We start from the raw sequence: 27,485 nt of genomic DNA, 5'->3' as shown, positions 1-27,485 counted from the left end.
AGCAGATATACAGCGGTGCTGAGCGTCTCCTCCTCAGAGGACGTCTGACGCTGAACAAGTCTTAGTGAAGTTGTCCAGCTGCTGGTGCTCCTTGTCCTGCAGACCTTCATCTTCTTTTTCTTCATCGTCTGGACATCATGTCGGGCTTCGTGGTTCTGCTGCTGCTGCTTGGAGGTTCGGTTCTGCTCGGCTGCATCCCGGCTCAGAGGATCAGAGGTGAGTCAGAGAACCGGACACCGTTTAGAGAAGAACCAGAGTTAGTAAAATCAGAAAACCAGACGGAGGTTTAATGATCAGCGCTGCAGGAGGAACTCTGCATCATTGAAGCTGCTTTTTCTACATTTAAACCAACAGATCGTCTGTTTTTCTGTAAATGATTCAGTTTATTTCTATTTATTTCCTCCAACATGTTTCTGTTTTTTTCCTGCTTCCTCTCCTCTGAGTTTATCGTTAATGAAATCCATTAAATTCAACTTTTTTATTTATGGATTCTATTAAAACTTCCCTTTAAAGACTCGTTTGAATCTTTCTCCATGTTTTAAAGTGTTTTAGAGATGAATCCAGCTTCAGTTTGTTTTTCTGTTTATTCCACTTTCATTTGTTCCTTTAATGTTCTATTTAATGTTCTATTAATCTTCTCATGAATTTCTTATTTTATCTAGTTTTCATTTAATTTGTTTGTTGATTTAAATTTATCAGAAAAGCTTCTTAAATATCAAAATAGATTTCTCTAAATTAATGTCAGTTAATTAAAAACGTTTGCTTTGACTCATGCTGCCACCTCCATGCTTCACCTCATGATGCTGCCACCACCGTGCTTCACCTCATGATGCTGCCACCACTGTGCTCCACAGTGGGGATGGTGTGTTTGTGATGTGTGGTGTTTCCTGTGATGGTCAAAAAGCTCCATTCTGGTCTCCTCAGACCAAAGAAACTCCTTCAGAGGAGTCATAGAAGTCTTGGTGGCCTCCCTCACCAGAATAAAAGCATAAAAGAAGTTTCAAACCAGATCAGATCTGTTAAATGTGTGTTGAGCTGAGAAATGTGTCCAGATGGACGTTAATGAGAACATTAACAGTACATGGAAAATAGAACATTAAAGGAACCAATCAAAGTGGAATAAACAGAAAAACAAACTGAAGCTAGTTTTAGTTCTAAACATTTTAAAACGTGGAGAAAGATTAAAGACTCATAAAGAAACATGAGAGAAGTATAAAAAAGAACATGTTGGAGTGGAAATAAATAGAAGAAATAAAAACTGATCCTTTAGTTAAATGAAAACAGACGATCTGTTGGTGTAAAATAGAAGGAAAGTCAAGGAAAACAAATTTTCTTTCTGCAGCTGAATGTTTGAAAAGGATTCAAACAAACCAACAAGTATCAGCATGAAGAGTTCATTCAGTGGAACAGGTTCTCTGGAGGTTCCTCTAATATCTACAGACAGGTTTTTGGATGGATCTCCTGTTCTCTAAACGTTCTCTGGAGGTTTGTCTTACGTAAGAACCGGAGCGTCGTCCAGCTCGGTGGTCCGTCGGCAGCAGAATGTGTTCAGACAAGAAGGAACAAACAGAACCGTGGTGGAACGGGTTCTGTTTGATCCGTTCAGACGCCCACGTGCAGCTGTTAGATCCATTCACAAACAGCTGCCGCTCCTCCGACATGTTCCCCAACACGGATACATGCATGTTTTACTGCACATATTTCTGCACGTGTGATGCTTTTACAAGGTTTTTATTGACTGGAAGTAAAAAGAGTCTGGAGGGACTCGTAAAAGTTTAAAGTACGACAATTTATTTATGATCCAGCAGCAGTAGGGGACGCTAAAATGCTAATCTGGACTTTAATGCTATTATAGGGGGCGCTAGAACGCTAATCTGGACTTTCATGGGGGTGTTGTGTTAGTATTATATAGTAGTAACTGACCTCCAGGGGGCACTGTGTTCATATTATATAGTAACTGACCTATAGGGGGCGCTATGCTAGTATTATATAGTAACTGACCTCCAGGGGGCGCTGTGCTAGTATTATATAGTAACTGACCTCCAGGGGGCGCTGTGTTAGTATTATATAGTATTATATAGCAACTGACCTCCAGGGGGCGCTATGCTAGTATTATATATTAGCTCACCTATAGGGGGCGCTATGCTGGTATTATATAGTAACTGACCTATGGGGCGCTATGCTAGTATTATATAGTAGCTGACCTATAGGGGGCGCTATGCTAGTATTATATAGTAACTGACCTCCAGGGGGCGCTATGCTAGTATTATATAGTAGCTGACTTATAGGGGGCGTTGTGTTAGTATTATATAGTAGCTGACCTATAGAGGGCACTCTGTTAGTATTATATATAGTATTATATAGTTACTGACCTCCAGGGGGCGCTATGCTAGTATTATATAGTAACTGACTTATAGGGGGCGCTGTGTTAGTATTATATAGTAACTAACCTATGGGGCGCTATGCTAGTATTATATAGTAGCTGACCTATAGGGGGCGCTATGCTAGTATTATATAGTAACTGACCTCCACGGGGCGCTATGCTAGTATTATATAGTGGCTGACCTATAGGGAGTGTTGTGTTAGTATTATATAGTAGCTGACCTATAGAGGGCGCTGTGTTAGTATTATATATAGTATTATATAGTAGCTGACTTATAGGGGGCGCTATGCTAGTATTATATAGTAACTGACCTATAGGGGGCGCTGTGTTAGTATTATATAGTAACTGACCTATAGAGGGCGCTGTGTTAGTATTATATAGTAACTGACCTCCAGGGGGCACTGTGTTGGTATTATATAGTATTATATAGTAACTGACCTCCAGGGGGCACTATGCTAGTATTATATAGTAACTGACCTATACGGAGCGCTGTGTTAGTATTATATAGTAACAGACCTCCAGGGGGCGCTGTGTTAGAATTATATAGTAACTGACCTATAGGGGGCGCTATGTTCGTATTATATAATAGCTGACCTATAGGGGGCGCTGTGTTAGTATTATATAGTAACTGACCTATAGGGGGTGCTGTGTTAGTATTATATAGTAGTAAAAAGTCCAATCTGCAGTTCTGATGTTGTATTTTGAGGTTCTGTGTTTAATTCCTGACTTTTTCCGGTTCCTCCTCAGTGCGACGGCAGAACATGAAGGTTCGGATCAACGCTACCGGTGACACCGTCGTCATGAAGTTCCTCCGGCCGAGTCCAGACATGAAGCTGGAGGGTTACATCCTGGGATACGGCAGTAGCATGTTCTCCAAACAGTTCATCCAGCTGCCGGAGAACGGAGAACCCTACGAGGCTGAGCTGGGTGAGAACCTCCTGGTCTGAGGTGGTAGAACGTCCTGGTCTGAGGCTTTAGAACATCCTGGACTGAGGCGGTAGAACATTTCATGGTTCTAAAAAAGATGCATTTGTGTTAGAAACACCACAAAAACAAGCTGACGTAAAATGCTACAAAATTACATAAAATACTACAAGCTAGCTCAAAATCTTACAAATTGATGTAAAATCCTATAAACTAACATGAAACACCACAGACTAACGTGAAAAAACTGCAAACTAACGTGAAATACTACAACCTAACATAAAACACTACACACTGACGTAAAATACTATGAAATAACGGAAAATGCTACACTACAAAGTCAAGTAAAATACTACAAACTGATGTAAAATACTATAAACTGATGTAAATTACTACAACCTAATATGAAATACCGCAATCTAGAGTGTAAAAAACTAAATTAGTGTGAAAAACTACAAACTAGCATAAAATATTACAAACTAACAAAAAACTACAAACTACTGTAAAAAAAACTACAAACTAACATAAAATATTACAAACTAACAAAAAACTACAAACTACTGTAAAAAACTACAAAAAACATAAAATACTACAAACTAATGTAAAATACTACAAAATGATCTGAAATACTTCATACTAACATAAAATACTACAGACTAACATAAAACACTACTAAGTGACTTTAAAACAAACAAACTACAAACTACTTACTTCCGTTAGTTTGTAGTTTTTTATGTCACTGTAGTATTTTACAGTAGTTTGTAGTACTTTACAGTAGTTTGTATTATTTTACAGTAGTTTGTATTATTTTACAGTAGTTTGTAGTACTTTACAGTAGTTTGTATTATTTTACAGTAGTTTCTATTATTTTACAGTAGTTTGTAGTACTTTACAGTAGTTTGTAGTATTTTCTGTTCATCTGTAGTTGTTTTTTAAAAATATTTCTACATCTTTAACAGCACTCTGAAACCTTTAAACGTCGTTAAAAGCCAACAGCAGAGAGAAAAGCTCAGGTGAGTGATGATGTCATCGGGGGCGGGGCTTGTTCACCTGTTGAGTGACGGACATAAATTGGGCTTCCTGTCAGGTTGTTTTAGGAGAAACAGCTGGAGGACGTTTAGTCTGGAAAAACAAACAAGAAGAAGAATACCTGAAATACCAACGAAGGAACACCAACAAGAGAAAGAAGAGTTCGTTCTCCGGAAGAACAAAAAAAGACGTCTTTAAATAAACCCGTAGAAACTTAAATAAACCTGTAGAACCTTAAAGAAACCTGTAGAACTTTCTAGAAACCTGTAGAACTTGATAGAAACCTGTAGAACCTTGTAGAAACCTTTAGAACTCACCAGAACCCTAACCCTTTTAGATGCTGAGCCTAAGTACCTGGTGGCTGTCCAGCCAATCCCAGCCAACGACGTGAAGAAGCACTGCACAGGTAACCACGGAGATTTGAACTTTCATTATCTGCAGAGGAGACGTTCTTGTTCCTGAAGAAAGTTCTCACTTTTCGACAGGTAAAGTGAACCTGGAGAAGCCGCTGCACCTGGTGATTGGTTCTGTGAGCCCCACAACAGTTCTGCTGTCCTGGGGGAACCACTTGAAGACCCCCTACGTTGGGAACATTATGAACGAGTGTCTGGAGGACGGGTCAGAACCTCATTTACCTACTAGAACCTCATTTATCTATCAGAAACTCTTCTATCTACTGGAACCTCATTTATCTACCAAAACCACATTTATCTACTAAAACTTCATTTATCTACTAGAACATCATTTATCTACTAGAACCTCATTTATCTATCAGAACCTCAATTATCTACCAGAACCGCATTTATCTAATAGAACCTCATTTATCTACTAGAACCTCATTTATCTACCAGAACCATATTTATCTACTAGAACCTCATTTATCTACTAAAACCTCATTTATCTACTAGAACCTCATTTATCTACTAGAACATCATTTATCGATCAGAACCTCAATTACCTACTAGAACCTCATTTATCTACTAGAACCTCATTTATCGACTAGAACCTCATTTATCTAATAGAACCTCATTTACCTACTAGAACCTCATTTATCTATCAGAAACTCTTCTATCTACTGGAACCTCATTTATCTACCAAAACCACATTTATCTACTAGAACTTCATTTATCTACTAGAATGTCATTTATCTATCAGAACCTCAATTATCTACCAGAACCGCATTTATCTAATAGAACCTCATTTATCTACTAGAACCTCATTTATCTACCAGAACCATATTTATCTACTAGAACCTCATTTATCTACTAAAACCTCATTTATCTACTAGAACCTCAGTTATCTACTAGAACATCATTTATCTATCAGAACCTCAATTACCTACTAGAACCTCATTTATCTACTAGAACCTCATTTATCGACTAGAACCTCATTTATCTAATAGAACCTCATTTATCTACTAGAACCTCATTTATCTACCAGAACCCCATTTATGAGTTCTACCTCACTTTGTAGTTCTTTTACATCATTTTGTAGTTCTTTTACTTCAATTCATTGTAGTTTTACTTCAGTTTGTTGTAGTTTTACTTCGGTTTGTAGTAGTTTTACTTCAGTTTATAGTTGTTTTACTTCGGTTTGTAGTAGTTTCATTTCAGTTTGTCGTAGTTTTACTTCAGTTTGTCATAGTTTTACTTCAGTTTTTAGTTGTTTTACTTCAATTTGTAGTAGTTTTACTTCAGTTTTTTGTTGTTTTACCTTATTTTGTAGTAGTTTCCCTTGAGTTTGTCGTAGTTTTACTTCAGTTTGTCGTAGTTTTAATTCAGTTTGAAGTAGTTTTACTTCAGTTTGTGAGAAACCAGAGTGGTTGTTTTGAGTCTGTAGTTGTTTTTGTCAGTGTGGTTGTTTTTCCGTCTACTTGTGTTGGACTTCTGTTGCAGAAACCTTCTGTTCCTCACATGTTCCTCATCAATCCGTCCTCCAGGCGGCAGGATGTTTTCTGAGCATGAACGTTTTCTTTGTGTATTTTCTGTATATTTCTGGACATTCCTAACTCTTAAAGCTGGTCTGAATCTCCGAGGCGCGTTGAGAGATTTTTCACTGCTGCTGTTTTCCGAGGTTCTGCCAGTTCTGTTCCAGCTGGAGGAGTCTCTGGAAAGCCTGACTGTCCTCTGCCACCCTTAGAGCTGAATGCTGGCCACCGTTTGGACGCCAGAGTTAACAGCACCTCCTGGGCCTCCATGTTTCCACGCTGAGGTCACGGCAAAGAGAAACCACACGGATGAAGACGCTGCACAGCTCCAGAGATGAAGTGACGACTTTTCTTGAACGTTTTGTCATCAACAGTTTCTTGTTCCTGCTTCTTCTCTGCAGCTCCAGCAGCTTCACTCTTTGGCTGATTTATCGCTTGTTTTCCGGCTCATTTCGTAACAACAACAACATGTAAAAGGAACACAACCTGCTTTACTGTAACACAATTATCACGCTTCGGCTTCAACTCTGCTGGTCATCCAGTTTTTCTTGGAAGAGCTTCTTCTCTAACGAGCTGCAGATCAGAATCCAGCTGAACGGCAGAAAGCCTCATTATTCTGTCAGAGGAAATTATTCCAGCATAAAAACCAAGTTAGCTTCTCTCTGAACGCCTCAGACTCGTTTCCATGTTTTACTTTTGAAACGGCAACAACATCCTGTCGACTGTGGGACACTTTTATCAGGAACACGTGATGAATGAGAGGTTTCTGCCACGTAAATCCACCACGAGTAGATGGAAAGAACTACAAAACAATGGAAAGAACTACAAAATAATGTAAAAGAACTACAAACTAATAGGAAAGAACTACAAAATAATGGAAAACAACTACAAAATATGGAAATAACTACAAAATAATGGAAAAGAACTACAATATACTGTCAAATAACTACAAACTAATGGAAAACAACTTCAAAATAATGTATAATAATGTCTTAAACAAACTACTACAAACCAACATAATAGAACTACAAAGTTGTGTTACACAACTATTAGTTTTCATGTGTTAGAAGTTTTGTAAAAGTTTACTTGCAAACTTTGGTTTATTTATGAAGGCTTAAATGACATCAATTATAAATATAGAAGAGTGAGACAAGAACCCTGAGGAACATCTTGAAGCACTAAACTAAACATGTAGAGGACCGACGGTCAAACCCCGAGGAACACCTCAAGACATTTAGGGTTATGGTTAGTTGTTTTTCTACAGTTTGTAGAGTAATGGAACCAAACGACTAAACCATTCAATGTAAAATGTAGAGGACCGACAATAGAACCCTGAGGAACCCCTTGAGAAACACCTCAAGATGTTTTCAGTTTGTAGAGTAACAGAAACAAACAACCAAACCATTGAACTGAAAGTTTGGAGGACCGACGGTAGAACCCAGAGGAACACCGGCAGTGGCTCCAGCCCATTCAGTGGTTTGTTCTGTCATCCTTCAGGTTCTACACCATCCGCTACAGGGAGAGGAACAGGAAGTGGATCTACCAGACCTGCCCCACCAGTGACACCGTCATTGACAACCTGAAGCCCAACACTCCGTACGAGTTCGGCGTCCGATCCAACAAAGACGACCAGAGCGGGATGTGGAGCAAGCCGGTGGTCCACAACACCAACATGGCCAGTAAGTTCTCCAAGTTCTAAAGGTTTGCACTGGACTTTATACTTCAAGTTCTTCCAGTTCTAGAGGTTTAAACTGGACTTTATACTTCAAGTTCTCCAAGTTCTAGAGGTTTAAACTGGACTTTATATTTCAAGTTCTAGAGGTTTAAACTGGACTTTATATTTCAAGTACTCCAAGTTCTAGAGTGGTTTAAACTGGACTTTATACTTCAAGTTCTCCAAGTTCTAGAGGTTTAAACTGGACTTTATACTTCAAGTTCTCCAAGTTCTAGAGGTTTACCCTTTAGACTAGACTTTAAACCTCAGTTTGTGTTGTTTTACTTTAGTTTGAGGTGTTTTACGGTAGTTTGCAGTTGTTTTACATGGGTTTGAAGTGTTTTATGTCCTTTTGTAGTTATTTTACATCACCTTTTAGTTGTTTTACTACAGTTTTTAGTTGTTTACTTCAGTTTTTAGTTGTTTTATTTCAGTTTGAGGTGTTTTATGTCCTTTTTTTGTGCACTGATATGGTTCCTTCCATCTTTTTTCCAGATAAAAATGCTCAGATGCCGTACAAGCTGCGTAATCCTCTGGCCAAGCCGCTGGTAGGGAACCTGCTGACCGACGCCTTCATGAAACGTTTATTCAACCTTAACCAAACCACAGAATTTCTTAGAGCAGTGCACTCTGGGAGCTGTAGTCTCCGTCTAGTCTGGTTCTATGCACCTTTTCTGGTCTCTGAGGTTCTTCTAGATGCTGAAGTAGATTTTTTGTGTTTTTCAGAAGCCTCACGCCTTCTTCCCTCCTCGTCCTGGTAAGAACTGAGACTCCACAAAATGATCTCTGTTTCTTTTATTCCTGGAATCTGTCAGACTGATAGACTAGAAAACTCTGAGAGCTACCACGCCTTCTTCTGCTTCTACTCTTGTTTCTTCTTTGTTTTCTCTTTCTTCTTCTTCTACTCTTTTATGTCCTTCTTCTTCTACTCTTTTATTTCCTTCTCCTCCTCTTTCAGACTCCTCAGCAGATCCAGATTTTCTCCTTGCTTGTGTTCTGTTTGGTTCTTTGGTTCTCCAGAGCAGCAGCAGGACTTCCTGTTCTTCTTCTTCTTGTGTTTCCTGTTTGCAGCTCTCCATAACGGGACGAGGCCTCGGCTGTCCACGGTTCTGAAGAAGCCCGGTTTCCCCGGAGCGCCGCGCCCGTCCTTCGGTGATTATCCTGTTCTGTTGTTCTGTTGCAGGTTCTGGAGGAGTTCTCCAGGTTCTCCTCCTCCTCCTCCTTCTTCTTCTCTTTCTGACCGTGTTGTTTCCACAGCGTCGCCGGAGAGTGGGCAGGCGCCGCTCGGTAACGTCTCTAGCTCTAGTTTACCTGCTTGGCTGAGGGGGCGGGGTCAGCAGCCAGCGCCCGCTCTGATTGGCTGCATGTTGGCATGAGCCCAGTTAGAAAGTCGATGATGTCGTCGATGAGGTCGTCCGTAAGTTCACGTTGCCCCGCCCACCGCGACAACAAACCGGTCATGTGACCGACGCCTCGCTTCAGCGTCCAGCCGCCATCTTCCTCCTCCTTCTTCTTCTTCTTCTTCTTCTTCTTCTTCGTCTTCTCCTTCTTCTTCTCCTTCTCCTTCTTCTTCTTCTTCTTCTCCTTCTCCTTCTTCTTCTCCTTCTCCTTCTTCTCTTTCTTCTCCTTCTCCTTCTTCTTCTTTTCCTCCTTCTTCTTCTCTTTCTTCTTCTTCTTCTTTTTCTTCTGTTTCTTCTCCTTCTTCTTCTTGTGTTCCTTCAGCTCTGATCTGAGACCACCTTTAGTTGTTTACACTCAAATTAACCATTAAATTAATTAACGTGATAAATCTTTGGTTCATAAACTGTCAACACAGTTTTATTAAAAGCAGATCTTTGAAACTTGTATTTTCTCCACTCACTGACAGTTTTAACCTTCAGAGTTCTTCATTTTTACAAGTCTTTGTTTTAAAGACTTTAGTCACAATTTTAAAGGATCTTTGAGCTACAGTGGACTTATTGAACCAAACAACAACATTTCAGACTAATTAATTCCTTAAAGTCGAGGTTTTATGGTTGAACTTTGGTTTTATCTCAGTAGAAGGTTCTTTAAGATGGTCTCAGAGGAGCTTCCTTCAGTCCTCCTGCTGTCCTTCAGTCTGCATGGAGTCAGTCAGCATGAGGTTCAGTCGCAGACGCTGTCGGCTTCATCCGACACAAGACGCTCTGCACAGTTTAAAGTTTCCTCTTCTGTGTTTCTGAGATCGTCAGGACCAAAACCAAAGTTTTCTGTTTGAAACCAGAGCTGCTGTCTTTGAAAAACCTCAATCTGACACCAGAGATACCACAAAAGACAGAAAGAACCAAACTCCCGTCATGTTTTAACCCACTGTGGATCATTTTAACCCACTGTGGATCATTTTAACCCACTGTGGATCATATTAACCCACTGTGGATCATATTAACCCACTGTGGACCTATTTTTCCTCAAGTTTGCTTCATTTTTTATTGATCCAATAAGTTTTAAAATGTAAAAATTCTTTGAATTGTCCAGTGAGTCCAGATGAATCCATCCCAAAAACCAAAACAATCTTCAAATTCGCTCAAAATTGTCCAAAATGATTTGAAATTTGTTCAGAATTACAGTTTTAAGTGAGTTTCAACAGCTAAGTCGTTTTTAACACATTTTGAGTCATTTTAGATGGTTTTATCCTCTCTGTTTGGTGGAAACACTGCCTGCAGTTAAATCTGAAAACTCTCTGAATGTTTCAGTCAGAATCTTTAGTTTTTCTTTACAGAATCTGGTTTATTTTTTGTGCATTTTTAAATAAGAAAAATCCTGATTTTAGTGTCAGATTTGGTTAATTTTACTGATTGAACCCGAGACAAGACCGCCTGAAAGTCTAAATCTTTCTGTTTTTACGGTTCCTTTCTGATAAACGGCAGCATGTTGGAGCTTTTCTAAAGACAGACTGACTCTGAAACCTCCATATTCTCACAAGTTTGTCAGAATCGAGGTTTAAACAAACGATGAGAATCAGAAAGTTTAACTAAAGCTGACAGAAGAAGCTTCAGGTTGTTGGTTTGAGTCCTGAGGTCTCGGTTCCTCTGTACTCTGTCGCTCCAGACAAAGGGAACTCTGTTAGAACCGACCTGGACCGACCGGTGGACCCGCCCACTCCTGCCCTCCCCCACTTCCTGCCCACCAAAGCCCCGCCCACCACCACCACCCCCCTTTATAAAATCCCCTCCGGTGACGAATCGCTTCCTGTCCAGACCACTAAGACGCCCTCTAGCGAACCCGAGAAGAATCACAAACCTGCCGGTAAATCCACCAAACTTTCCTTTTCTTCTTCTGTTGCCTTCTTCCGGATGTTTAATGGTCAAAAATATCAACGTTTGGTGTTGAAAGCAGTGATGCTTTATCTCCAAAATGCTCAGAATGACATTATCTGCAAACAGTTGCACTTTTAACACCAAGCTGCTGTTTGTTTTCACACATTTACCTCCTCGTTTCTCTGAAAAGTCGCCTACAAACAGCTTTAGTCACTTTTAAAAATGCAAAACTTACTTTTTAAAAAGATAAATCCTCTCGTCCGAGCTGCAACAGGATCTCTAAGTTAGAACTTTTAAAGAAAAACAACCATTTGTTAATGAGAAAGTTCTGTTACTTTAATGGAAAATAGTGTCATCTGCAAACTGGCACACTTTTAGTACCAAACTTTTGTTTTAAACTTCAAAGTTTAACAAAGTTAAAGGTGATTATTTTCACCTTCCTTCCACTGATGTTTATCTGTGGATTTACAAACCTTTTTTTAGAGTATCAGTGAAGTAATAATAATATATATCCTAAAACATTGATTAAAATATCACAAAATGTTTCTAAAATGTCTGCAAAACATTACTGTCCAAAAATATTGATAGAATATCAAAAATATTGATAAAATGTTAAAGAAAACTAATAAAATGTCAGAAATAATTGCTAAAATGTCCAAAAATATTAATGAATTGTCCAAAAGTAATGTACCAATTGTAGCATAAAATTGACAAATTGGTGCATACTACTTTTACATTTTGTAAATTACATTTTTTTTTTGTTGAAAAAATGTCTATAGGACTTCTGCAAAATGAACAATGTCATCTCCAAACAGTCAATCTATGAGGACCAAACTACTGTTTTAAACAAACTGAATTCAAGGTGGTAATTTATACCTTCCCTCCACTGATGATGACGTGGAGTTTAAATACCTTTTAAAAATAAAAAATAAAATCATATCATCTGTTTTTTTCTTTTACATTTTCTAGATTTTAAAGGGCAATTTATTTTTGGTCAAACTTGTTTTTAAAATCAAACAATTTCAACAAAAGTCTGCAGGATGTCCACAGAAACAAGAATGTCATCTGCAAAGAGTCTGACCTAATATTTCACCTTTCACAGTGTTTCCATGTAACTTCCTCAAACGTTTACTGGTTTTAATCCGACAGGTCACAGCTCGTCTCTGAAACTGAAACTTGTCTGAGTTCTGTAGAGTTCAACCTTCTTTTTCCCTCACAGCTTTCAGCCAATCACAGGACGGCTCCTCGCTGCTGGGGTCAGCGTTGGCAAATGAGAGAGCCAGAGCTAACAGCTGGGGTAATAAAGACCTCCAACCTGCCGCCTCTGCTAGCTCTTCTGTTTGCTGTTCATCCATTTTGTTCCCTTGAGCTTCCAGGCAGCTTCCAGTCAAACCTGCAGTGCCGTTTCTGTCCACAGGGCGGCTGTGTTCCATCTGCATGCAGCACAATCTGCCAGTCATGGTGCCCACAACCATCAGCAGCTTCAATGACTGCCGTTTCACAGATTGTGGCGCTCATCCGTTCATCCACCATTTACACCTCATGGTCCATCACTAACCGCTCAGGCTGCTGCAGCTCGCTTCTCTGCCGGCCTACAGACCAGATCCAACTGTAACTGGGGAACTTTCTCGTTTCTTAGGTCCCAGCAGGAACCCGGTGCTGCCTTTGCGGCCCTTCGACCCGGCAGCGTCCCCGGCTGGATCCATGAGGCCGCCAATCAGAAAGCCCCTCTTTCCCTTCTCTAAGGGCCTCAGACAGCCCAGTAGCTCCTCCCCGACCTCAGGGATACTCGGGGGTAAACCTCCTCGCACTTCCTGTTTCTGTACTTCCTGTTTCTGTACTTCCTGTTTCTGACACTGTTTTCTAACTGAGTTCCAGGTTTATTCTCCAAGAATTACATAAACATCAACTGATTCCAAACGGTATCACCTCACAGTAATCAGATTATTACTAAGTAGTACAGTATTTGTTCTGATGGCAAATTTAGAAGTTCTTCACTGTCAGGACTCTGCATCCACTGTGGTAGTCCTGGTCAGGTTCTCACCAAACATCTGGACTCCATCTGAGCCCAATTCATTGATCTTCATCTGACCAAAGAATGTTCTCCAGCATCCATCAGGCTTCTTCTCATGTTCTTCAGCAAACTTTCATCTGGAAACCCTGATTAGTGGTACTATGACTCCTCCTAGACCTCCTGATTAGTGGTACTATGACTCCTTTACCTCCTGATTAGTGGTACTATGAGTCCTGATTAGTGGTACTATGACTCCTAATTAGTGGTACTATGACTCCTTCTATACCTTCTGATTAGTGGTACTATGACTCCTTCTAGACCTCCTGATTAGTGGTACTATGACTCCTTTACCTCCTGATTAGTGGTACTATGAGTCCTGATTAGTGGTACTATGACTCCTGATTAGTGGTACTGTGACTCCTTCTATACCTTCTGATTAGTGGTACTATGACTCCTTCTAGACTTCCTGATTAGTGGTACTATGACTCCTTTACCTCCTGATTAGTGGTACTATGACTCCTATACCTCCTGAAATAGATAGACCCAGTCCATAGGTCCAGAAGTGAGAAGGTTCTGCTGTTAAAGTAATCTGATTACTGTTTTGATGTTCTGTCATTAATGAAACTACATTCAGTATAAACGCTGATTGATTTTTGTTGTTTGAAAATGGTTTTGGATGAAACATGAAGACATCCATCATCACTGCCAGTCTTTTATAAATGAGTCATCTGGAGGTTCTCAGCAACATTCTTCTGTTCTCTTCATGTTGTTTTAACGTTCTTTAAATCCTGAATGTGTCTCAAACTGATGTTCTCGACTTCCACACTTTCCTCCTGGTTGAATGAACCTGAACAACCAAACGAGTCCAGATGATGTTTAGTAAAAGTCCAGATAAACCAGACCTGAAGCTGGATGTCTGGTGGATGTTGAGTCTTGAACGTTGGGTCCGTCTGCTGGTCGACCTGCTGGTGTCTGAAGGACTCGGTTGGTTGTCGGTTCTTCCCGTCGTAACACTGCTTCTCTCCCTGCAGTAAACCGGCAGCACCACCGGGGCGTTTCCCCGCCAAAGCCGGCCTTATGGTCCCGACCTGGACTCGGTAAAGACCCGTCTGTCTTCTGTGTTCCATCGCTAACGTCCATTCAGTGTTTCTGTGTTCCTTTAACGTCCGTCAGTCCGTCCTCCATGTTCATTTTTCTTCACCACAGAACCAGCAGCGAAACCTTCAGCTCCATCCAGATAACAAGTTCATTCCAGTTCCCTGTTAATTTCCTCTTTATTAACCCTCTCAGCTCCCTGTAGTGTCTCATTTTTACTCACTGTTGACTCGTTTTTACTCATTATTGCCTCATTTTCTTCATTGTTGATTCATTTTACACCATTGTGGACTTGTTTGTCTTCACTCTGTTCTCATTTTTCCTCACTGTGGGTTCACTTTCTTCATTGTTGGCTAATTTTTCCTAATTGTGGCATCAGTTTGTTCATTGTTGACTCATGTTTCATCATTGTAGGCTCGTTTGTCTTCACTTTAGGCTAGTTTTTCCTCTTTATGGGGTTGTGTTTCCTCTCTTCTCTGCTCGTCAGCTGTAGGAAGATGTTTCACCGTGCTGAATGGATCTTTAAAACTCTGGTTTCTTGTCATGTGACTGTTGGTTGAGTATGTTGTGATTTTGTGGTTTTGTTGATAAGTTCAGTGTTTTTAGGTTTTTACAGGATCTGATTTGTTTATTTGTGGCTATTTTTTTTTTTTTTTTTAAAACTCTAAGCTTTGATTTGATTAATTTTCTGGGTTGAGCCACGCGTCACTGCTGAGTAGTTCAAGGACTGTCGGAAAGTAGAAACTCTACAGATTCTATCTGTTTTCAGAATTAATTTGGTCAATGAACCCCCTGCATAAAATAAGTTTGTTGGGAAAAAAGAATCCGCTCCAGAGTTGAGGGAGTTGATCAGTCTAAATTCTGTGATTTCAGTTTCTTCATTGTTAATATTTCCTATTTTTGCTCGTCGTTCCGTCTCTTTGTGGTTTTGTTGCATTTTGTTCCATCTCTTTGTGGTTTTGTTGCGTCTCTTTGTGGGTTTGTTGCGTTTTGTTCCGTCTCTTTGTGGGATTATTGCATCTCATTGTGTCTCTTTGTGTTTTATTGCATCTCTTTGTGGTTTTGTTGTGTCTCTTTGTGGGTTTGTGGCGTTTTGTTCCGTCTTTTTGTTGTTTTGTTGCGTCTTTGTGGTTTTGTTGCACCTCGTGTCTCTTTGTGTTTTGTTGTGTCTCTGTGTTTTTTTTACATCTTTTTATTGTTTTGTTGTGTCTCTTTTGTTGCGTCTCGTGTCTCTGTGTTTTGTTGCATCTCTTTATTGTTTTGTTGTATCTCTTTTGTTTTATTGCGTCTCGTTGTGTCTCATTGTGTTTGTTGCTCGGTTGTGAATGTTGCAAGCCTCAGAGTTGTGTAGAAAGTGTCACGTGAAGCCAGATTCGGTCGGTTTTCTGCTGTTTAGTTTTAGAGAAAGTTCGACAACATTTGCTGTAATCAGAGTCTCCAGATGTCGGTTCTTCCAACAGCAGCAGAAGGTTTGAATCCAGAGACTGAAAGAACAGCAAACACGTTTCCCTGCAGCTGATTGGGAGGAATGCGTCTGTGTTGTTTCATGTTTCAGGACTCCATCCTTCATGTTTCTGCCGTTTGTTCCCTTCAGTCCTGGACTCAGTTCAACTCCTTGATTGTGAAGAATTTTGGCCAGAGGTTTAATTGGCTGCAGGTTGTGGAGGTCCGTCTGAGAAACTCGTAGAATTACTGGGACTGATCGTGTTTTCAGGCTCATTTGGAAGTGGATGCAGCTTCGGTGAAAAAGCAGATTTTCCAGCAGATTAGAGAGAAGACGAACTTTTACCTGATTTAGAAGAAAACTGTGGAAACTTCACAGCTGAGAACCTGATCTGCTTTGTTTGGTCCAGGATCTCCAGCTAGGCCCTCCATTCAGATCAACAAGAAGCCCAACCTGGTGGGGAAACCTGGAGACACAGGTAACACACCTGTACACACAGATAACACACCTGTATAGACAGGAAACACACCTGTATAGACAGGAAACACACCTGTACACACAGGCAACACACCTGTATAGACAGGAAACACACCTGTACACACAGGTAACACACCTGATCTACCTGCTCGTTCTCCTCTGAAGCTCCTTCTGTCTTCATTCTTCTTGTTTTCTTCAGATAAAGTGAACAACTTGAAACAAACCGACAAGCTGCCGATCCTGAAGCCCAAAGTCCCGGCAGTGACGGCCAAACCGACCAAACCAGAGCGTAAACACACTACGACCGTCGCCCCGGCAACCGCAGGTACTGGGGTTCATCAGATCTAATAAACTCCATGTCTGTGGTTCCTGTTGGAACTCTGGTTGGTTCGTGCAGGTTCTCAGTCTCTCTCTGGTTTCTTCTTCTTCTCTGTTCCTCCAGCGGCTCGGCAGGAATCCTGGGAAGATTCAGACCTTTTTAAATCCCAGCCGACCTCCGATGTCGACGCCTTGGGAAAGAAACGCTTCGTAGGTGAGTCGGAACCAGCACAAGGAAAAACAGAAGTCGGCTTGGTTCTGCTGTACCTCTGTAGTAACTCTGTAGTACCTCTGTAGTATCTCTGTAGTACCTCTGTAGTATCTCTGTAGTACTTCTGTAGTATCTCTGTAGTACTTCTGTAGTACCTCTACGCTAACTCTTTAGTACCTCTGTAGTACCTCTGTAGTACCTCTACTCTAACTCTGTAGTACCTCTGTAGTACCTCTACGCTAACTCTTTAGTACCTCTGTAGTACCTCTGTAGTACTTCTGTAGTACTTCTGTAGTACCTCTACTGTAACTCTACTCCCTCCTCAGCGCCTCACGTCGTCTACCAGACCGGGAAGAAGCCGGAGGAACCCTGCTCCATCACCTCGTCCCTCAACTACTTCCTCGAGGCCGAACCTGGCGAGGCCAACGTGACGTCTCCGCCCAGGACGCCGCCGTCCAACCTGACCGTGGTGACGGTGGAGGGATGTCCATCCTTCATCATCCTGGACTGGGAGAAAACGGACAATGACACCACCGGTAAGAACACCAGGACAACCTCCAGCAGAACCTCTGGAACGTTGTAGAGGAACCAGGAGCGTCTGACTAACTTCAAACCTTCACTTCTACCCAGAAATCAGCAGAAAACTCTCTTCTGGTTAACATTAGCTTAGGTTAGCTTAGCTTAGCACAAACATTGACAGCAGGGGGAAACTGCTAGCATCCCTTTAGCAAAGTGAAGAATACCCTTGTATGTTCCTGTTAATTGACCTACAAGCTAATAGCAATGATCAGTGTGTCTGTTGCTAGCCTAGCTTAGCATAAAGAGTGGAGCATTGGGAGGCTGTTAGCTTAGCACAAAGACAGAATGTGGGGGGGGGTTGTTAGCTTAACTTAGCACAAAGATAGGAGGTGGATGGAAATGTTAGCATAGCTTAACACAAGGACAGGAGGTGGGGAGAAGCTGTTCACCTAGCTTAGTTCAAAGACTGGAAGGCAGAGGAAACCGTTAGTTTAGCTTAGCACAAAGACAGCAGGTGAGGAAATTGTTAGCTTAGCTTAGCACAAACATAGGAGGTGGGTGGAAACTGTTAGCATAGCTTAACACAAGGACAGGAGGTCGGGGGAGGCTGTTAATCTAGGTTAGCTCAAAGACTGGAAGGCAGAGGCAACTGTTAGCTTAGCATCAAGACTGGAGGCAGGGGGCAATTGTAAACCTAGCTTAGCACAAAGACAGGAGGTGGGGGAAAACTGTTACCCTAGCTCTGTGGGAACAAGAGAAACCCACCTTTCAGCAGGAGGTACAGTAGCTGTAGCAGCAGCTAGCAATGAAGCTAATTCTTAGGCTAACTAGCTGTTTGTTTGCGCTGGTTCTCAGAGTATGAAGTGATCTCCACGGCTAAAGGACCAGACGGAGAGCAGGTTTCCATCCTGACCACCAACCAGACGCACACCGCTGTAGAGAACCTCAAACCTGAGAGCAGGTGAGTCACACCTGTCAGCAAAATCAGGAAAAGTTTGTTGGTTGAGCTAATTTTTAGCTCTTCAGCACTTTGTGCTACTTCATGCTCAACTGCTTTCAGTCTTTTTCTACCTTTACATTTATTTACTGGATTTAATTTCATTTACAGATTTAATTTACGGTCTTAAATACAGGAAGTGGGAGGAAACTGTTAGCCTAGCTTAGCACACAGACAAGAGGTGGGGGAAAACTGTTAGCTAGCTTAGCACAAAGGCATGCAAGCAAGAAGATTTAGCTGCAGTGAGTTTGAAATAACTGAAATTACACACAGAAAACTAAAATAAGATCAAAAAGACTAAATTCAAGGACAGTAGCCTTTAGATGGACCACAATATAACTTTAACACTTCCTCCGTGTTCCACGGAGTATCATGTCTGAACTGTAGCTGCTTGTTGTTCAGCCAACAGTCCAAACTCATTCAGTTAATGAAAAAATAAAAAATAAAAAGTCCAAACTCTTAACAGTATAATAAAAAAGAGAAACAGTGGTCCAAAATGTTCCTCCAGTGTTTCCTGATTCTCACTTTTGTTTCTCAGTTACGAGTTCAAGGTGAAGCCGAAGAACGAGCTGGGTGCAGGTCCTCCCAGTGAGCCGGTGTCCTTCAACACCGAGTCCGGTACGGTTCTACCTACCCTACATCACCAGAACCGAGCTCAGGCTGCACATGAAGCTGCCAGCAGGGGGCGACACTGAAAAACCCAAACACACCGAGTCATAGTTAATCTGACACCCTGAGTCCTCTTCCATGTAAATGAGAGCATCGTCGGCATACAGTCAACTACAGAGATAGTTTCAGATTGAAGAAACAGTGACATGAAAGGACGAGTGTGTTCAGGTGTTGTTCAGGTGTTGTGCAGGTGTTGTTCAGGTGTGTTCAGGTGTAAGAGCAGCACACCTTCACCTGGACTCATATCTGAACTCATCGTAGACGGAGCGTTCTAACAGCCAGCAGGGGGCAGTAAGAAATCTAAGATGGCAAAATGAACCAATTTTGTAAATGATTTTCCTTTGGTTGTGTTCATTTAGTCAATCAGTGTCCGATTCGTACTAAAATACACGTTAAAGTAAAGTGGAGGATGTTTTACGTCCTCGAGTTCTCTGTCAGATCCTCATTTTTCTCGTTATATCTGGTTTAAAAACACAAGATGGTGTTTCCAACGGTCAACAATCCCAACAGGTGATGTCACCATGGTTACGTCCATCTTTGGATGAAACTGGTTGTAGCTGAAAACCTTCGTCCAGATGGAACTTTAAAATCCACGTTCCTGGCTTTCCTAGCTAACTCGCGGGTTGTTTAGTGATGACTGAACCTTTGTTCTGACCATAGAAATAGTCTATATAGATCCTGTTTCAGGTCCGTCTGAGGAAGTAAAAACACCATTTTTCTGTTCTCTCGATGTTCTCGTCCAGCAGCTTCTTCTGCTCTCTAAAGTTCTCCATAAATCCTGAAAGAACCTCCATTATTATGTTTCCTAGATAGAAATGAAGACACATTAACAGTTTGTTGGTCACTCTAAGCCAGTGATTCTCAAATTTTTTCTGTCGGGCCCCCCTTCAGAGGACAAAAAACTTTCGTGCCCCCCCAATAACTTTGTGCGTATATATATATATATATATATATATATATATATATATATATATATATATATATATATATGTATATATATATATATATATGTATATATATATATATATATGTATATATATATATATATATATATATATATATATATATATATATATATATATATATATATATATATATATATATATGTGAAAACATGAATATGCAGGGCTGTGTTATTTTATCTGATTCCATTTTGTTGTTTTTCACAGTAAAGATCAGGGGTGTCAAACTCATTTTAGTCCAGGGACCACATAAACCAGCTGTCACCCTCCAGTAAATCACTTAGCTTTATTGAGACTGTGTCTGTCCCCCGACCACCAAAATTCAATAAATTAAGCAAATCAAAACTAAACAAAAGACATAGTAACCATAAAAATCTAATTAAAATTAATACCACTATTTCAACTGAGCGAAGAAACAGGACAATTAAATGTGGTCTGTTAAATATTATATCTCTCTCGTCTAAATCTCTGTTAGTAAATGATTTGATAACTGATAACCAGATTGATTTGTTCTGTTTGACTGAAACCTGGTTGCAGCAGGAAGAATATGTTAGTCTAAATGAATCAACTCCTACTAGTCATACTAACTGTCATGTTCCTCGAATCACGGGCCGAGGAGGAGGAGTGGCAGCAATTTACCTCTCTAGCTTAAAAATGAACCAGAGACCTAAACCTAGTTACAGTTCATTTGAAAATCTTACTCTCAGTCTCTCTCATCCAGATTTAAAAGCTCAGAAACCAGTTTTATTTGTTGTTGTATATCGTCCTCCTGCTCCTTACTCTGAGTTTTTATCTCAATTCTCAGACTTTTTATCTGATTTAGTGCTCAGCTCAGATAAAGTCATTATTGTGGGTGACTTCAACATTCATGTTGACGTGGACAGTGACAGCCTTACGACTGCTTTTAATTCAATATTAGACTCAATTGGGTTTTCTCAACATGTAAATAAACCAACTCATAGTTTTAATCATACCCTTGACCTCGTTCTGACTTATGGCATAGAAATCAAACAGTTAACAGTATTTCCCCGGAACCCTCTTCTTTCTGACCATTTTATGATAACATTTCAATTTACAACAATAGATTGTATAGGAGTTAAGAATAAATATCATTACAGTAGATGTCTGTCTCACAATTCGGTGACTAAATTCAAGGAAATAATACCCTCTCTATTTAGTCCAGCACCACTTACTGATATAATGGAAGGGAAATATTATAATTGTACCCCCACAGAAGTGGATTATATTGTTAATAATGCTGCAGCCTCACTGCGTACAACACTTGATAGTGTTGCACCTGTAAAAAAGAAAGTTCTATCTCAGAGAGGACCTGCTCCTTGGTATAATTCCCAGCTGCGGACTTTAAAGCAGGCGTCCCGAAAGCTGGAAAGGAAGTGGTACTCCACTAATTTAGAGGAAGTTTATGTAGCTTGGAAAAAAAAGTCTAGTAATTTATAAAAAAGCTCTTCGTAATGCCAGGACAACATATTATTCATCTTTAATAGAGGAAAACAAGAACAACCCCAGGTTTCTCTTCAGCACTGTAGCCAGGCTGACAAAGAGTCAGAGCTCTGTTGAAACTTGTATTCCTTTAGCTTTGAGCAGTAACAACTTCATGAGCTTCTTTACAAATAAAATTATTACGATTAGAGAAAAAATTAATCTGGCCCTTCCTGCAAATGTCACAGATGTATCATCGAGTACAGATACTTTAGAATTGGCTGTAAGACCAGATGGATATTTAGAATTTTTCACCCCCATACATCTCTCTGAACTCATTTCAATAGTTTCTACATCCAAACCATCAACATGTCTTTTAGATCCTATCCCAACTAGACTGTTCAAGGAGGCTTTACCTTTAATTAATTCCTCAATGTTAGATCTGATTAATCTCTCTCTAGTAACAGGTTATGTACCACAGGCTTTTAAGGTTGCTGTAATCAAACCTTTACTTAAAAAGCCCACTCTAGATCCAGATGTTTTAGCCAACTATAGACCAATTTCCAACCTCCCATTTCTCTCTAAAATTCTGGAAAGAACAGTTGCAAATCAATTATATGAACATTTACAAAGGAATAGCCTGTTTGAAGAGTTTCAGTCAGGCTTCAGAGTGCATCATAGCACAGAAACAGCTCTGGTGAAAGTTACTAATGACCTTCTCATAGCGTCAGATAATGGACTGGTCTCTATACTTATTTTATTGGACCTTAGTGCAGCATTCGATACAATCGACCACAAACTTTTATTACAGCGACTAGAACATTCTATTGGCATTAAAGGGACAGCACTGGACTGGTTTAAATCCTACTTATCAGACAGGTTCCAGTTTGTGCATGTCAGCAATGACTCTTCTGAGCATACTAGGGTTAATCATGGAGTTCCTCAGGGTTCTGTCTTAGGACCAATACTGTTCACATTATACATGCTTCCCTTAGGCAACATTATTAGGAAGCACTGTATTAATTTCCATTGTTATGCTGACGACACTCAATTGTATTTATCTATGAAGCCAAATGAAACTAATCAGCTAGCTAGACTGCAAGATTGTCTTAAGGACATAAAGACCTGGATGACCTATAATTTCTTACTACTAAATTCAGACAAGACTGAAGTCATTGTATTTGGCCCCAAACATCTTAGAGAATTGCTTTCAAAGCATATAGTTACTCTGGATGGCATCACATTGGCCTCCAGTACTACTGTGAGGAACCTCGGTGTTATCTTTGACCAGGACATGTCCTTTAACTCGCACATAAAACAAATCTGTAGGACTTCCTTTTTCCACCTGAGAAATATTGTGAAAATCAGGAACATCCTGTCTCAGAGTGATGCAGAAAAACTAGTCCATGCATTTGTTACTTCTAGGCTTGACTACTGTAATTCCTTATTATCAGGTTGTCCCAATAGCTCTCTGAAACATCTACAGCTGATCCAAAACGCTGCAGCCAGAGTACTGACGGGAGTTAGCAAGAGAGATCATATTTCTCCTATATTGGTTTCTCTTCATTGGCTCCCTGTTAAATCTAGAATAGAATTCAAAATCCTTCTTCTGACATATAAAGCTCTTAACAGCCAATCTCCATCATATCTTAAAGACCTGATAGTACCATATTACCCTAGCAGAACTCTTCGCTCTCAGACTGCAGGCTTACTTGTTGTTCCTAGAATCTCTAAAAGTAGAATGGGAGGCAGAGCCTTCAGTTATCAGGCACCTCTCCTGTGGAACCAGCTCCCAGTTTGGGTTCGGGAGGCGGACACCCTCTCTATTTTTAAGACCAGGCTTAAAACCTTCCTTTTCGACAAAGCTTATAGTTAGGGCTGACTGGGTGACCCTGACGGGGTGAGCTGGTGTTTTCATTTGCACAACTGACTTCCCCTCTTGACGTCCCTTCAGTTTGCCCCTAGTTATGCTGCTATAGGCCTAGGCTGCTGGGGAACCTCTCTGGATGGACTGAGCCCTTCTCTAACTACCTATGTATTTACTACATATACCATTATTGCATTACATTCACTCTGTTTCTTTCTGTGTCCTTTCTCCGAGTGTCCCTGGTCCCAGAGCTGGATGCTGGATGCTTCAGATGTGTGGCTGTGTTTTATGGTCCTTGTGTCCCACCCCCCACCTCTCTATCTCTACCCCTCTATCTGTATCCCTCTATCTCTACCTCTACCCCTCTATCTCTACCTCTCTACTTCTTCTGTCCCTCTCAACCCGCCCGGCCAGCAGGCAGATGGGTCCCCCCACATTAGAGCCGGGTTCTGCTCGAGGTTTTTTTCCCTGTTAAAAGGGTGTTTTCCTTGCCACTGTCGCCTTTTGGCTTGCTCTGGGGGTCAGGCATATGGGTTCTGTAAAGCGTCTCGAGACAATTTGACTGTAATTGGCGCTATATAAATAAAATTGAATTGAATAAACCCAATCTGATCTCCAGTGGGCCCCGAGAGTAAAATCACAGCATAATAACCTATAAATAACCAAAACTCCAACTTTTCCCCTTTGTTTTAGTTAAAAAAAAAGTACATTCTGAAAATGTTCACATTTAATGAACTATCTTTTTACAAAATATTATGAATCTGAAATTTCTTAAGGAAAACAAGTTCAATTTCAACAGTAGCCTATTATGCCTCAGTTCATCATTTACACATGCATTGTAACTGCCAGAGAACAGTTTATCTACAAAAACACAAAACATTCAGTTACAGGTATCTGCAACTGAACAATCTAGTATTTTACTTCATGATCAGAACAACTTGTCAAGTTCTAGAAATTATTTTAAATTTACAGTTTTACAAATTTACAATTTACAGTTAATGTTGTTGTGATTTTTATCATTTGTAAAGTCGTCCCGCGGGCCGAAATGGACCGTCTGGTGAGCCGGTTTTGGCCCACAGGCCGTATGTTTGACATTGCTGGTAAAAAATAATCGGAGCAGATGAGCCGAGTACGTGACGTGATCAAGTACGCTGGTGTTCCGACTGCACATTAACGATGCATTCTCCTGTTCTCAGGAGTCTGTACTTCGGAGTCTGAACGGCCAGTGCATATACCATAGATATATATAGAAGATCATTATTATTATTAATATATATATATTTTTTTATATCTATGGCATATACAGTCTATGGGCCAGCACAATTTCAGTATTGTTGTACGCCGCGAAAAACAGGCCGACGTTAAAACAATAGTTCAGCTAATTAGTTCCGCGTTGAAGGACCTTTTCCTCCCAGTCGCCCGCGCCCCCCCTGACATGCCTCTGCGCCCCCCCAGGGGGGCGCGCCCCACTATTTGAGAAACACTGCTCTAAGCTAAGGTTGCGCTCGCAGCTAAACCGATTCCCTGCAGTATTTTTGATAGAAAACATGAAGTACTGTTGTTGTCTGCGAGTTGTTGACCATCTGTTGCTGTTCTCTTGGTAGCGGATCCCCGAGTCAGTGAGAACGTTTCAGGTGAGTTAGCCTCCACAGCATCGTCCATGTCTTTGTGGTATCAATAAAACTTTGCCAAAACATCCAAACCTTCTTTAACCTTCAGGTAAAGACGCCATCTGGACTCAGTTCCCCTTCAAGACCGACTCGTACTCTGACTGCCACGGCAAACAGTACGTGAAGAGAACCTGGTACCGCAAGTTTGTGGGCGTCCAGTTGTGCAACTCGCTGCGGTACAAGATCTACCTGAGCGACTCGCTCAATGGTGAGTCCAGACGCTGAGGTTCTGGTCCTGTTCCAGTCTGATCCCGGAGCTTATCCGCCTCCTTCTGCCCTGCAGGGAAATTCTACAACATCGGAGATCAGACGGGATTTGGAGAGGACCACTGTCAGTTTGTCGACTCGTTCCTGGATGGACGGACGGGAAAGCAGCTCAGAGCCGACCAGCTCCCGAACCGACCCGGTTAGTGTCCTTAAAACAGGTCGATTCCTGGGACAGAGTTGGCCCTAACCCTAACCCTAGTCATTGTTCTGCCAACTGTTTGCTGCTAATTTTAGCCAGAAATGGCCAAATGTCAAAGTAAAACTCTGAACAGATCTGAGAGATTAGATGTACTGATAAAAGCTTGGGCCTCATGAGTTCTTGCTGTTCCTGGTCCAGGTTTCTACCGAGCTGTCCGTCAGGAGCCGGTCCACTTCGGACAGATCGGAGGACATTCCCATGTCAACTATGTCTCCTGGTACGAGTGCGGGACGCCCATCCCCGGAAAATGGTAGACGGACCCGGAGGCATCCTGGGAGAAGCCCAAGAGGAGGTCCGTGGTCTGGGCTGGGCCGGCAACGAGGGTCCTTAGAACCAGCCGGACCCTCGACCGTGGTACCCAGAGCTGTAAAAACATGTAGAGGACATACTGGTCAGGGAATTAGTAACGAGAGAGCAGTTTTTAAATATAGCAAACGTGCCTCATCTTGACTATTTATCGAACATCAAGGCTGAAGCGTCGTCAGGAGATCGTTCGGTTCCTCAGATATATTTTATTTTGTGTTACAGAATGGGAAGCTGGCTCCCTGGATTACTATTTTCATAACTTGTGAGATGTTATTTATCAAAAGGTTTGATCACATTTCCTCCACAGGAGTTTTCGGGGTCATGTGATTTTGTTTCTGTTGATTTCTTCACTTTCACACAGTTTTTAACCGGCAGCTGACCAGTTTAACCAGCTTTAACCGGCTCAGAGGACCTCCTACTGTTTGGTACTGCATCTCATCAACCTGCTGGATGTTGTACTTCTTCTGCCTCATGAAAAAAAAAGAAAAGACCCCAAAAACAAAAGTTAAACTACAGAACCTATCTGCTTCAAAGATTTAGCACTTTGACTGAAAAGTTTAAAAAAACCGACCAACCGTTTGAAACCAACATATTCCTCATATAGTTCTGATATTTAAGAAGCTTCAGACGTCTTTAATGTTTCCTGATTGATTCTCAGTTGAGTTCATTGGTGCTTTAAAGAAACCGATCGTATGTTTTTTCAGCCGTAGAGTCGGCAGTCGGCACATTGGATGTGTTGACGCGTCACTGAGCTTCAACTCTTGCAGCTTGCACAGCAGAAATGTATTTATATGTATATGGAGAGGATGTATTTTTTTCAGTACATTTTTGTGGCTGCATTTCCCTCATCACGGCCTGTTTTAACCTGATCTGTAGCGCCCCCTTCTGGCCTCACGCTAAAGCAGCACGGGAAACTAACAGGAACATTTTACCAGCTAAATCAGATTTAATGAAGTGTCAAACACCTCTAGATTTGATCTGTTTGTGCTAGCTAGCTAGGTGGCTAAAGATGTAGCAGTGGATAACTATTGGCCATGATCCATAAACTAGCAAGAATGTAGCAAACCACTGAGAGATTTAAAAGGTCTCCGACTGAAAGCTAGCTCCCAACCAAATCTCATGTCAGCGACGTTAGCAAGGGTATCACGGATCTGGAAAAAGCTAACAGCTAGCACATCTAAATTCTCAAAATTATGCTAGCTATGTTAGCAAGAACATAGAGGGACTGAGAGGTCCAGGATGGGAAGCTAATAATGGCTAGAGAATCCAGAAATATCTGAATATCTGTCTGTATTTTATGAATGACTTTAGAAACTAGCTAAATTTGTAAACCTCTTGACTGAACTTAGCAAGGATTAGGATGCTAGCTAGCATGCTAATGATGTTTTATAACTGAGCTGAATGTTGCTAATGTTAGCCTCCCGTCCTGCTGCTGTACTGTGGAGGGAGATGGAGCGCCACCACATGGTTCAGTCATGAAGTGCCACAGAGCATTTCCTGTTTCCTGTAGAAGCTTGGAGCCCATCGGTGTAAAGCAGGGAGGAATTCAGAATGTTTTTCTACCTTCGTTTGTTTCTATATTGGTTTTCTACAATAAAGAAGTTTTGATTCCTTTTTTAAAAAATGTCTCTTTATTTAATCCATCTTCAGGTTTAATAAAAAAATAGTAATATTCAGATTAAAAACTCTTTTCTGATTAAACAGAAAAGAAAGAATCAATCAGACCTCAGACCATCTGGTTCTTCATGTCCAATAACTTTATTAATGATCAGAGTTCT

General features: G+C 40.9%; 1 protein-coding gene across 11 annotated transcripts; it reads left to right on the top strand.

Annotated features, from left to right (window-relative positions):
- Positions 1-77: 77 nt before the first annotated feature.
- LOC111570540 (target of Nesh-SH3-like) lies at positions 78-27,331 on the top strand. Of its 11 annotated transcripts, XM_035949505.2 has the most exons (23): positions 78-216; positions 3,131-3,310; positions 4,674-4,742; positions 4,822-4,954; positions 7,761-7,942; positions 8,473-8,525; positions 8,704-8,734; positions 9,049-9,129; positions 9,235-9,264; positions 11,044-11,241; positions 12,472-12,549; positions 12,892-13,047; positions 14,298-14,363; positions 16,215-16,283; positions 16,482-16,607; positions 16,725-16,814; positions 17,138-17,347; positions 18,186-18,291; positions 18,866-18,945; positions 24,870-24,899; positions 24,985-25,143; positions 25,219-25,341; positions 25,540-27,331. In XM_035949505.2, the coding sequence occupies exons 1-23, from the start codon at positions 138-140 to the stop codon at positions 25,653-25,655; spliced, it is 2,445 nt and encodes an 814-aa protein (XP_035805398.1). In that variant the 5' UTR covers positions 78-137; the 3' UTR covers positions 25,656-27,331. The 11 variants fall into 11 exon arrangements, with proteins under 11 accessions (XP_035805398.1, XP_035805403.1, XP_035805407.1 ...); XM_035949510.2 differs by lacking the exon at positions 9,235-9,264; XM_035949514.2 differs by lacking the exon at positions 12,472-12,549.
- Positions 27,332-27,485: the final 154 nt, after the last annotated feature.

This window comes from Amphiprion ocellaris, chromosome 24, assembly GCF_022539595.1.
Source record: "Amphiprion ocellaris isolate individual 3 ecotype Okinawa chromosome 24, ASM2253959v1, whole genome shotgun sequence".
NCBI classification, from domain to species: domain Eukaryota; kingdom Metazoa; phylum Chordata; class Actinopteri; family Pomacentridae; genus Amphiprion; species Amphiprion ocellaris.
This window is presented reverse-complemented; position numbering and strand designations above follow the sequence as displayed.